Source organism: Austrofundulus limnaeus, unplaced genomic scaffold (assembly GCF_001266775.1).
Source record: "Austrofundulus limnaeus strain Quisiro unplaced genomic scaffold, Austrofundulus_limnaeus-1.0 Scaffold65, whole genome shotgun sequence".
NCBI classification, from domain to species: Eukaryota; Metazoa; Chordata; class Actinopteri; order Cyprinodontiformes; family Rivulidae; genus Austrofundulus; species Austrofundulus limnaeus.
In genome coordinates, this window is record NW_013952467.1 from 719,256 (window position 1) to 732,152 (window position 12,897).

The 12,897-nt window shown below is 39.2% G+C and overlaps 2 protein-coding genes across 5 annotated transcripts in view; both read right to left on the bottom strand.

Moving 5' to 3' along the window:
• Positions 1 to 3,631, bottom strand: part of LOC106518683 (arf-GAP with dual PH domain-containing protein 1) — a 21,470-nt gene extending 17,839 nt beyond the window's left edge. Inside the window, exons 1-2 of one of the 3 annotated variants that reach the window (XM_014010056.1) lie at positions 3,154 to 3,631; positions 952 to 1,082 (exon numbers count right to left, since the gene is read on the bottom strand). In XM_014010056.1, coding sequence (XP_013865510.1) covers positions 952 to 1,082; positions 3,154 to 3,247 — 225 coding nt within the window. In that variant the 5' untranslated portion in view covers positions 3,248 to 3,631. The remainder of the gene's footprint in view (positions 1 to 951; positions 1,083 to 3,153) is intronic. The other 2 variants (XM_014010057.1, XM_014010058.1) reach the window with 2 other exon arrangements.
• A 686-nt stretch (positions 3,632 to 4,317) lies between these two features.
• Positions 4,318 to 9,629, bottom strand: rnps1 (RNA binding protein S1, serine-rich domain). 2 transcript variants are annotated; one of them, XM_014010059.1, is made up of 7 exons: positions 9,437 to 9,629; positions 7,351 to 7,500; positions 7,065 to 7,244; positions 5,463 to 5,568; positions 5,055 to 5,208; positions 4,822 to 4,963; positions 4,318 to 4,738 (listed from the first exon to the last, which is right to left on the bottom strand). In XM_014010059.1, exons 1-7 carry the CDS (start codon positions 9,559 to 9,561, stop codon positions 4,633 to 4,635), a joined length of 963 nt encoding a protein of 320 aa, XP_013865513.1. In that variant the 5' UTR covers positions 9,562 to 9,629; the 3' UTR covers positions 4,318 to 4,632. The 2 variants fall into 2 exon arrangements, with proteins under 2 accessions (XP_013865513.1, XP_013865514.1); XM_014010060.1 differs by lacking the exon at positions 9,437 to 9,629 and adding an exon at positions 8,345 to 8,439.
• Between the last annotated feature and the right edge of the window lie 3,268 nt (positions 9,630 to 12,897).

Below are 12,897 nucleotides of genomic sequence, written 5' to 3' on the forward strand. Positions count from 1 at the left end.
TCACTATTTATATATTATTTTTTGTGCTGATAAGCCTGAGTGGTCTGTTGACTTACCTTTGTATTTGTTCAAATTATTGTTATTGGCAGGTTACAATATAAAACTGTTTGTCATAATCATGTCTTGTGATTATTTGACAGGAGTTTTACTTTTAAACTGTAAGTGTTTTTTAATTTAGTTGTGTTAGTTATGATAGTTTAGTTATGATGTAAATACAATAAAAAATTAAACAAAGATTTAGATTAGGATAATTATCATTTTGATCCATACAGTGGTAATGTCTGACTGGGCCTTGTGCCACTTTATGTTCAACAAACTGGGCCCCGAGGTCAAAAAGGTTAAGAACCCCTGGTCTATATTCTTCACGTCTTTATGTATTTTGTAGGAAGACGCACCAACCAAACACCCACAAACACAGACCACACATAAAAATAGAGCAAAGCTGCAACGTTGTTTCCTGTACTTAACATCATTTTATGAGAAAGAGGACAGGAGAATAAAGAAAGCGTGCAACTTTTTGTGTTGCCTGCATTTATATAAGCAACCAGTGTAAATCACATTGTGACACTTTCATCCATGTGTCTATGAATGCCCTGTTTTTACACTTCTTCAGATTTTCTGCTAAATGCCTGTTCTAGAAGGAATCCTCAGAATCCCAACATTTTGAACACATTCTAACGCTTTTGCAGATAAACACAAAGACCCTGGTTGTTGCCTGCCCGCAGCTGGCTCAGGCCTTTCAGATGAAGCTGAATTGATACTGATAATTTGTTTTCTAAAGAGGCTCACATTATCAGAGAGTGACACTCTGGAGCAGGGTGAGAACGGAGGATGTAGTTATTAATTTAAGACAGCTTCTATAAATAAAAGGCGTGTCTTCTCTGAGCAGAAAAAGAAAGCTTTTTTACTTTTTTCATGATTTAATTGAATCAAAGTGGCAGCAGTTCTCACCTCTAACTCAGAGGAGCTCCACGGATCCAGCAGCAGAGATTTCACTTTGCTGATCTGAGCGATGTTTCTGTGGAGACCTGAGCAGCTGTGACACACAAACACTCCCAGGGTGTAGGATGCCCACTCTGGGTCTGCAAAGCAACACAAAGACACATTGTTCAAATCTCTCAAATGAAAATGGTGTCATATTGTTCAAGCAAATGCAATTTTTAGGCTGATCTCATGCAACTATAAGAAATCATCAAAGTCTTGTTTGTATTTGTTTCGTGCCATTTCTTTATATAATAATTAACAAAAGTCACTTTTTAGAGGTTTAATAAAAGCTCAAATCTGAAAAGTGACAACACAAACCAACATGTTTTGTCCAAAGAAAATCAAAAATAGCACCATTATGCTCGGTAAAACGAATGTGTTTCTGAGCCTAACTACTTTATTTCACCCAAATTTTACCAAAACAAGACAGAGAAAAGCAAAAACCTTGTGTTCAGACTGCAGCACTGCAAACAACTATGATAAAGTAAAAAGAAAGGGACCTAAAATTCATCCTATCTTGCCCTAAGAATGAAAGTTTATGTGTCGTTTTATTATTTTTTTAATTGAGAAGTCAAGTTAGTGTCTTCAAAAGAAGTTTAAAGGTTATTTTTCCTTTGGTCAGAAGTGGCCCAAGCTGCAATGCAAACGTTCGGTTTGCAAATAACCACAAATAACCATAGAACATAAACTACTGTGTTGTGAACCTGACAGCAATGAAATATGAAACTGTTCACGAGAACCTTCAGCCTTGGCCCTTTCTCTCATGATTAGCTTGTCAATTTGAGACAAAGCCCAACCCAAACTGAGATTATTTTAAATAATAATAATAAATAAAAACTATCTACAACAGGTAAGATATTGATTGTTCAGAATTTTCCCACAGAACTCCATTACTCCTTTGCTTTTAAAAAGTACTTTTTCAAAGTCATTATTACAGGTTACACTTGTGCAGCTCTATTACGACCATATTAAACTGATGAGTCTCTTTGCAGTTTGCAGTTTCACTTTCACACAGTAGTTGTAGAAAACAGCAGTGACAGAAAGTTTTATTTAAAGCATAATTAACATCAAATGTATTCATTCTAAACAACTCAGGTAGTCAAAAGTTTCATTGAGCAGATTCTTAAAAAGACAGTTTGTATTGAATAAAAATAAAAACAGTTGAATCAGCTGTTGATGATGAAAGAGGCTGATGCAAAAACAAGAAGTTTTGTTTTTTAACAGAAAAAAACGTCATGCTGGAAATACATCAAAAACGAAGGCTTCTGAGATGAGATCAGAGTGAAGCAGACAGGAAGTGACAAACAACAAACTCGTCTGTGACTTTAATTTACTTTGAGCTGCGGTAAAGTTGTGAGTGACAACAGACATGTTGTCTTTCACAGTCACCACTCAGATCAGTGCAACATGAGCTGCTGCAGTGAAGGGTGGATCGAATCCTGTTCGAGTCAACATGAAAACTGGCACATGGATAAATCATTTAATTCTAATTTCCTGCAAAACGTTGCGCACGTACACTTGCATAGAAAAATCAAGATGTGTTCTCAGAAAATGAGATGTAAAAAAAATCAGGTATACAGGAAAACACCAAGTACGATCTATATAATCTGTGACAGCTTAAACTCAGCCACTTGATTTATCTCAAAGTCAGAAAACCTGAAAGAGCAGACAGTCAACAGAGCAGCCAGGAAGTTCTAACCTCACCACATTTCACAGTCATCACCAAAGAACTCATAAACTGCATTTGTTACAGAAGTGCAGATTTGAAATGAGTCACTCAGGCAGGCTGTAGGTGTGACCATCACTGAGGGGGCTGACCACAAACAGCCCATCAACATGAAGACATATCTGAGCCCACCTTTCAGATAAAACTGATCTAAAATAAAAAAATAAATAAATAAAAAATAGATTCAAAACTCTTGGAACTAAGCTGTTTTTAAAAATTCTGAGCAGAAGCCTTGAGAAATGAGTTTCATTATAGAAACAGCTTATTTCATCATGTCCCGCCTTACCTGCTGCCTGACTGAAAACTCAACAACAGTTCAGAAAAACTCAAAAATGTTTTTAAAGGACCAGAAAAGGGCGGGGTGGGGGGTGTTAAAGCTTCTAAGTGTCATTCAGTGTGTGTGTGTGTGTGTATGTGTGTGTGTGTCAGCAGCTCCAGCTCACCTGCAGCTCCACAATCTGCACACTTTCCATTCCCAGGTTTCTCCAGCAGCTGTTTAACACGCTGTCTGTTCCTTTCCAGTTCCGATGCCATCATTGTTTACTTCAACACTCGGTCCTGCTCGGATCTTCAGCTCGTGTCAGTCAGAGAGCAGACCTGTGGACACAGAGCTGGGTGTGTGCGTCTGAAGGCGTGCTGCAGTCATCTTCTGCTGGGAGGAAGCTGAAGCACCGCTCTGGTGTGGATGTTGGTGTCTGTGCCTTCACACACACACACACACACACACACACACACACACACACACACACACANCACACACACACACACACACACACACACACACACACACACACACACACGTCTGATGCAAACTGTCAACTCTGTATCTGAAGTGAGACACCCTGTGGTCACACAGAGATGGTTGTTTTGTTTTGTTTTTCTTAAAGCCAACACCCAGTTCCGATAAGACAGGAAGGGTTTTGGAAAAACACAAATCATGTTGAGGCTGTTTGAGTATAAAAAAATGAGGCAAAAAGAAAAATGTCTAAAAAAAATCTGTCCAGGAAATTAGTTTTATTACAATTAACAAACAACTACAATTTGGTTTTGTGATCAATTAACAAGAATGTTATTTGCAGATGTTTATAGTAACCAAGTACATTTACTTTGTTACAGTACTTAAGTAATTTGAGGATTTGTAATTTTACCAAGTATTTTTTTTTAAATTGTGACTTTTACTTTGTTACTTTATCATGATGTCATCAGTCACTTGGACAATTCACCTACACTGCCATCACTAATATGAACATTCATATACATTCATTTATTTACTGTACTAGGTATATGTACATTGTTATAGATCACGAGTATAGTGTTTTGTTTTTCTTTTACTTCTTTCTTTCTTCTATCTCACCCTGTCCTGTTTAGAGCTGCTGTAATGTGCAAATTTCCCCACTGTGGGATCAATAAAGTTTTATCTTATCTTTTAAAACCTAAAAATTATACTTTTACTTCTTTACTTTAAAGTTTAACACCTAGTTCCTTGTTACAAAAACTAATATTTACGTAAAAGGAAGCCACATCCGTCAGGTTATGTCAGAATGTAAAAAAGAACAATGAGTAGCATCTTCCAGGTCCTGAGATAAAAAAAAAAAAAATAAGACAACTTTAAATTTGATTCTGCACTTTTATTTTTCAAATTGTTTAAAAATTCAATACAAGGTAAAAAGAAGTCACATTTGAAACAAAATGTGGGTAAATCCCATTTGAGACACAAAAACTGAACTAAGTTTTCAGAAGCAACTTAACGCAAACATAGAGAAAAGAAATGCACACCTGCTCCTATCATTAAGACAGTCGACTACAGGAAATGTTTTTAGTTTCTTGTGAGTCCAGGGAGCAAGAGTTACAGCTGATCTGGTGTCACCTTCTTGAAAAATCACTTGATTTTGTTGTTGGTTGGTTTTTCTCATGACACCTGTTTATCTTGAGGAGTTGGAACTGGAACGAGAGCGGTGGCGCCTGCGACCAGGAGATCTGGAGCGGGAGCGGCGACGGGCCGGGGACCGCCTCCTTGGGGAGCGAGACCTAAATAAAAATGAGGATTTTGATGGATTAAAAAGGAATAAACGCAAATAGAAACACAATGAAAATCTGTTCGTAAATGGTACCTTCTCCTCATGCGTGGTGGGCTGCGACGCCACATTGGTGGTGGCGGGGGCATCCTGCGGGGAGGAGACAGTCTACGAGGAGGAGGACGGAGCCGCTGAGGCAGCACAGCAGCTGCAGTGATTTCCTGTCCATCAATCTGACCTGTTTGTATAACAATCATCAAACACAGTTGGTCAAAGTGACTAAAAACACATTCAGATTATTTCTGCAATCCAAAAACAGTAAAACGAACCTCCATCCATGTGTTTGAGGGCCTTCTGAGCCTCCTCGGAGGTCTCAAACTCCACATAAGCACGGCCCATACTCAGGTGTGGGTGGAGCCTGTCGATCTGCATCTCAATCATTTTTATTTTCCCATAAGTAGAAAAGATCTCCTGGATGTGCTCCTGTTAAACCAAGACACAGACTCTCAGAAATTTGTGTTACAAAATTATCTTGATTAATAACAAATAAAAGTTTTTTGTTTCACCTGTCTGCTTAACACAACTCAAAAGTGTCCTTTCAGAAATTCCTCTTTTTGATATTTTTCGAGTTTCTATAAAACCAAACTAAACCTGAAATCTAAAAGTCTGACCTAAACCCTGATCGACTTCAGCCATGTTGATTACTGCACCAAAAGAAAAACAAATTATTTTCTAACCTTGGTTATGTTCCTGGTCAGCCTTCCTAAATGAACTTTTGTTGGTTTAGGGGTGGGGCTTCGTTTTCGTCGTTCCTTGTCCTCTCCCCTCTTCTGTGTTTTAGAGCTGATAAACAATCAGAAAAAACTGTAAACAAACTAAACTGTGCTTCAAACAACAAATTATACAACATATTAGGAATGCAAACATTCCGACTGTCAAATAATTATTTATTAGTAGGGGTGCAACAATACATGTACCGAACAGTGCTGTATCGAACAATACAGATTTTCAAAATTTAATTTATCAACTTGTCTCCTGAAGATGCTCTGTGTTGAAGGATCAGTGGATCTGTGTTCGACTACTCCACCTAGGCTGCATTTTTGAGCGCAGATCCACTGAGAAACTTGCTGTTTCAGCAACATTAAATTTAAAAACTGCACTTTTGAGGTTAAACAAATGTTTATAATTAATTTAAATAAATTACAAGTTAAAAGGGGCATGGAAATTTCTCTTTTTTGTATCGAAAAAATATTGAACCGTGAGACTAAAGTTTCGAACCGAACCGTGAATTTTCTGTATCATTGCACCCCTGTTTATTAGATAAAAATCAGTTCCATTCAATTAACTGACAACATTTGCTGTAACAAGTAAGATATGCCCTCTCTGCAACTCTGGTTCAATTTGAGTCCAGAGTAGAGAATTTAAACTTTAAGACTGGTTTTAAATTGTATTGATAGGCCAAGTAAAACCAATTATGATAAATAATAAATGCTACCTTTTTATTTTTGTAAAAACAGAGCACCTTCTGAGACCCTGCAGCCTCGAGTCGTGCCAGGAGCCTCCAGGCTGCGGCCCCTCTGTTCGTCTTTCCCCTCCACAATGCCAGCCTCGGGAAGTGGCGAAGGATGTGCATTGGCCTCCCCGGGCACCTGTTTGTCAATACCAGGCCCTCGCCTGGGGTGGCCGCGTGGCCCGTCTACTACGGTTGTACCATCATGCATCTGCTTGTACAACTAGCCATTTTTATGTTACTGCTAACATTAACGCTGTTTGGAGGGCGGAGCTAACATAAACAGCAGCAGCTTATTTGCATAAAAGGTCACTCTGAAAGGAGCTGAGACCAGATGAAATCTCATTATCTGAAAATGATTTTGTGTATTAAATCTAATGAACATGTTTTGTACAGCCCACAGATGTATCCTATATCGTTCAAGGAACCATAATTGGTCCCCTTTAAGTGTTTCACATATTTTTATCTTTTCTTCAAAATTTTCCTATTCAGCAACCTAACAGAATCCTGTTTTACTATAAATATTTCCAAGTTTAATAATGTGTGAGAAATCTATTTTTAATTCAGTCACTATTTAATACATCTGGGACAACGAATTGTTAAATTATAACAATGTGCTCCTTCTTTGACATTCAGCATATAAAAAATGAACCCTTCATGTTAAGGAAAGACCCTCTTGATACGAGATAAAACAGGTTTTTAAGGCAATGGCCACTAATCAATTACTCGTTAATTGATCAATAAAGTCAATCAACTTTAAATTAATTCATTAGTTGCCAACTTGCATGCCTACAACTTATACTGAAAGGTCATCAACAAGAGGTCTTACGGAGAGCGGGAGCGTCTGCGGTTGTCATGACGCCTGCGGCTGGGGCTTGGAGAGCCCGAGGAGCTGGAAGAGGAAGATGACCGAGAGCTCGACGACCCGGAGCGGCTGGAACCAGAGGAGCTGGACCCACTTGAGGAGCCCGAGCTGGAACCAGAGCTGCTGCTGGATGATGAGCTGGATCTAGAACACGGTGAGAAGGAAGAAAAGCGGTTTGTTAAAATGTTCAAAACAAACTTTACTTCCAACACGAGGATCAAATCTTAAAACGATGCATTTGGAAGCAAACCTGCTGCTGCTGCTGCTGCCAGAGGAGGCGCTGCGACGTTTCCTTACTTTCTCCCGTCCTCTCTCCTTTTCTCCTTCCTTGGTACCAGTTTTTTCTTTACCTCTATCTTTTGTTTTTTCATCCTCCTTCCTTTTTGTTGGCGATGGTGCCCTACAAAGATTTCAAGATTGGAGTTATTTTCAACATGAAGTGAGCACATTCAGACAAATGTGGTATTACCACCAAGTCTCATCTGTCATTCTCAACATGCAAACAAAAAACAGTGACTGCCACAGCAAACTTTTGCATGATTTATTGATTCTTGTACATTTTAATTATTAATAAATATTATTTTCTAAACTAGTCCTAAAGATACTTTTCTTCTAAAATTAACTTGTGTAAAACCATTCAGTTTGTAAAAAAAAAAGGTTTCTATGGTGACAAAACATCATCCTCATATCGCACATTTGTTTTGTCAAGAGTTCAAAACACTACAAATGAGCTAAACACTAAACTACAATTTATATTAAAGTTGCATTTGAAAGAAAAAATAGGAAAAAATGGATTTTGACTTACATTGCATGTTGTCTAGTTTAATTCGAAAGAGATCAAACAGTATTGCACGTACAAACAGGGGAAAATCAGTTTAACCCAAGAAATGAGCAATGAAACATAGAATACAGACGATAATACGCAATACGAAAACCACCCGTTTTTAATCATTTTTAAATTTCCGTGGATTAGATATATTGAAGTATTGTTAAGACTGTAAACAGTATTTAATTGTGTTATCAGGGAAACATCTGCACACGGACAGAAAATCCGTCGCCATTCAGTTTCATTCAACTCGTTGCAGAAAACAAGAAGAGCGCCGCCGCGCTGAATTTAACCGACTACCCTGCTCTGCTCACAGCGTACAAACGAAAATAAAACCTATCACAATTTCCTTAAACCATTAAACATACACTACATTCAAAAAGAAAGTTAATTGAAACAAATAACAGCTTAAACTTACATTTTTGTTTTCGGTGACAAGGTGGCTTAGCTTGGACCACTTGCGGCCTTGAGCAGAGTCGACTGTTGATGATGACACCGGAAGTGACGCAACTTCTAAAGCGACACTAACAACTCATTTGTTTATTTTACGATGCTGATGATAAAATGGCTTTTTAGCTGTGTAGGACGGAGTTGTCGGAGTACAGAAAAGAAACGTGATTTCTGTGTATGAAATGAGTTGAAGCAGCGGTTCCGCTTCCTTTTTGTCAACAAGACATCGCGGGGTGAGCGCAGCACCTTGTAATTATTATGTATCTAGCTAGCTCAGCTGAACAACTCCTGTGGTGTATTGATGTTATTTACCATTGGAACTGATTGGGATCAACAGTAAATAGTACAATGCCATTGTGATTTAATGGTTAATGTTAGAATCGCATGAGTGAATAGTCGTGGTCACATTATGACATTTCTTTAACACGACTTTATGTATTGTGACTGCCCACACCATAAACATTACAGTGAATAAACTCAAACATAAGTCAAATACTTTTAGACTGGATTATATTAATGATATATTAATTTGTCATCGAATTACTTCAACCACTTGTTTGCACCGTGTGAGATTACCTGAGATTATAAACATTAATGTAAATGCATGTTAAACCGTATTTAGTTGTAATAAAACAATTGCAACACAAAAAATAAGTTGTCAGAAACTGATATGTACATATAAGCATTAGTTTAGTTTATATGTTATTTCAGTTCAGTTTTTATGCAATGGTTATATACTGTACATGTGTTATTGTATGTATGAAGAATATTTGCCTAAATGCTAAAAATAAAGCATAGTGCTTTTTTAATTATGCACTGTTTCTTTTCTTCATTCCTTGAGAACAGTGGCACATTTGACTGTGTGGTATGAACTGTTACATCTCAGCTAAAATAAACAAAGGCATTACTGACTTTACAGGTGTTTTTACAAACTTAAATGTGCAAATGGTAATAACACATAAAACAGTATGAACACTAAATGTATGTTGCATTTGTAAAGTTACAACAAGTTAGTAATAGTTTTTGTCTGTATTTTCTAGAGATTAGCGTCTGAACTCACAGGATTGTTCTGAAGTGAATGACCATGGGCCGGCTCGATGATGCTGCCAAACACAAAGTGGTGGAGCTGCGGAAGGCGGGTCTCAGTTTCCGTAAGATCAAAGCCGTGCTGGAACTGGAGAACATCAAGGTGTCTGCTCAGGCCATCTACCTGTACCTGAGAGAGGTGCAAGGTAGGCCGCCAGGCAGAGTTAGACCTGTAGAGGCTGGAGGGAGCACGTTAACCCAACAGGTGCAGGCTCGAACCAGTGCCTTACGAGAGAGCTGGAGCGACTTTCATCTCCAGAACCTAATGAGGAAGGTTTCTCACCACGCTGAGCTTGCAGCTTCTACAGATTTTGCCAAGCAGGCATCTACAAATTCAGAAACTAGTGCAAAGTCTTCCGCTTCTGAGGAGAGCAGTGGAAACAGCAGGTCAGAGCAGCAGCATGTGGCAAACAAGGAAGAAAACGACATTCAGATTGTTAGTGTCACTTCCCTTGCACAGCATGGCCAGCAGAGAGGTACTCAGTCCACTGTAACTAGAGCACAGACAATTCCCGCGTCTTCCACTTTAACAGCTTCTGCAGCATTTATGAGGAGGAGAGTCACACCTTCTCCTGCCACCAGTTCAATGTTAGCAGCTCGGAAAAGACTTTTGGATAAAGCATTGTCACACAAAACAAAGGTACCTGCTTATATCAAACTTGTTAAAACTTCTATTATAAATGTGTGATTTGATTGTTTAAAGTAGTGTAGAATAAGAAAAGACCATTTTCTTATTTTGTTTTTGTTTTGTTTTTCCATGTGTTTTTTTTTTTTTTTTTGTGCAAGTTGCTGTTTCAACTTGGTTCAAATTGTTCTTCAACAGTCATTCCACCAGGTGGCAGCATTTCTGAGGAGAGATCACGCAGGTGTTCAAAGTTCTGATTTAAGCAGCAGTCTTGCTCAGCCAACCCCAACCTATGATCTGACCACGGAAAAGGTGAGAATCCTGCCAATTCTAGACATGCAGCAAAACTCAAGTCTTATGCTTGAATTTCCTTGTGATTTCTTGATGATAAATCCAGTACCATATCAAAAAGGAAAAAAAGAAGTAGGTCCTGTGGATGGGTTCTTCTTTAGTGAAACGTTTCGTCTCTCCTCCAGTACCATATCTTTTTAAGTTGGATGTTATTTGACACCCAGCCTTCCCAAAAACTCTCATCAGTTACCTTTTCCCTTACTGTATTATAGACCAAAGTTTCTCAAACTGAGGTCCAAGGACCCCCAGGGGTCTGCAAGAGGTATCTTGGGGATCATCAAAAGATTTCAATAAATTGTTAATTTGGTATTTGTTTTTAAAAATGCATGGGGAACAATTAACTAATAAAACAAACATAATAAAAAAAAATATATATAGGGGTTGAAATGACAGTAAATAATCTTTTAACAACATGGTGTTTATGAGGGGGACCCTGAAATTTTTTCGCCCTTGTAAGGGGTCCTCAGACCCAAAAGGTTTGAGAACCCCTGCTATAGACATTACTTTAATTCAATGTGGGTTTTTTTTATTTATATATATTACAGATTGTTAATGAGGGACAGACTGAAGGTACCAGTGCCCCCCACCGCTTCCCCACACAAAGACCAGGACTAAGTGTCCGCTCCCTTCAGCCTCCTCCTCGTGTTGGGATTCGTCTTCCTAATCGTCCAATGGCACCTTTGACAGCCTCAGTGCCTGGGGCCGTCCTTCGTCTGCAATCCCCAAGGAGCCAGGGTGTCACCCGTAGTGAGGGGAGTCCAAGCTCACAGCAGGTGGTCCAGGATGCCAGAGGGAGAGGCACTTTGCAGGACCAGATCCAAACTCTGGGCTCCGAGGTGCGAAGTCTGGGACTGGCAGTGAAGATGCTCGTGGAGCAGCAGTGTCGTTTGGAAAGGGAGCAGTCCCAGCAGACGCAGATTCAGAAGCAAATCCTGAGCACTCTGCAAACCATTGCTTCTAAAACAGGAAACTGTGACAGTGTTCCACAGCAGCTCAACAAAACTCCATCGCTCTCTGCTTTGCCAGCAGTCTCAGCCCCTACCTCGTTCAGTCAAGACACCTACAGCTTCACTCAAGGCACGTACACACAGTGCGGCCAAACCCAGCCGAGCTACAACGCTTTAGAAAGCTTAGAAAGCGTCGAAGCGTTTAAAGTGCCAGGACTGAGCCCTGCGAGCATAAATGGGTTTCCACCGTGCAGCAACGCCGAGAGCCTTCCTCTCACGCACACGCCCCCTCAGACACAACCATATGCATCTGAATACTCACAGCAAACCAGTCAAACACACCTTCCGCCCTACACCCAACCGTACGTCTCTACTTACAGCCAGGCAAACACTCACACCTACAGAATGCCGGAGAGTAAAACGTCGGATTTCTCCAGCAGCTGTTCAACGAGGACTTTTGCAAATTGCAGCATATCTCCTCAGCAGATTGTAAACTCTAACCACGCTTCACACGATCTACAAATCAATACTATCAAAGTGGAAGGACCTTAAATTCCACACTATTAATCTTTAGAATGAGACTGTTTTTTACACTGAGTGTAGCATTGTTATCTAGGACAGACTTTTTTTTATAATTAAAGGAAGATGTAGCCTAATGTTATTATTTATTTCCAAAGATAATTTTTAACCAATACATTCAGCAATAGCATAGATCGCAGTGCTTTCTTAAAGGGGCAATATCATGTAAAATCAACTTTTTTGAGTTTTATATCATGTTATAATGTAATACTCTCATGAAAAAAACATGCCCAAAGCCTTGCTTTGACTCATTCATGCATGTTTGAGAAATCCTGCAGTGTTTTTAGGAAGCCATGCTGAGGAGCAAAACGACAGGTGGGGACCAGGAACGCCTTTGGTACCAGGAACGCCTCTGGGATGTGTCTCCAAGCTGAGCTTCCTCATCACGGAGCACATCTCCTCACCCCACACCCCACACACACCACCCATGACTCCTGCAGGCTCTCGGGTGAAATTGAAAGTGAAACTCAACTCTCTGCTGCTCTTAACACTACTGCTCACTCAGTGAAGCTCTTTTCAGATTCAAAATACCTTTGAGGAAATGTATTTTCAGATGCCGAGTAAACTGCATCATGGCACGTGCGACMCCCCCCCCCCCCACCCSYGTTCAGAAGAGGAAGTGATGAGAACATAAGTTTATTTTCTATTTAAACATAAAAACAGCATTTTAATAACAACTAAAGGTGACATAGATACTTTATTATGGTATAGTATTTAAATGTATGCCTGAGAAGCACAATATTGCCCCTTTAAGACTGTAATGATTTGTTTTTCTAATAGATTTAGGGGGAAAAAGCAAAGGCAATGCTTTTTGTAGTCATAGATCATGTACATTTTGTATCTGTTTATTATTTATCACTATAACACGTAATAAAAACTGTTCATTTTCCAAACCCTGTTTGAGCTTGTTTAAAAATATTAAAGAGTTGCTTA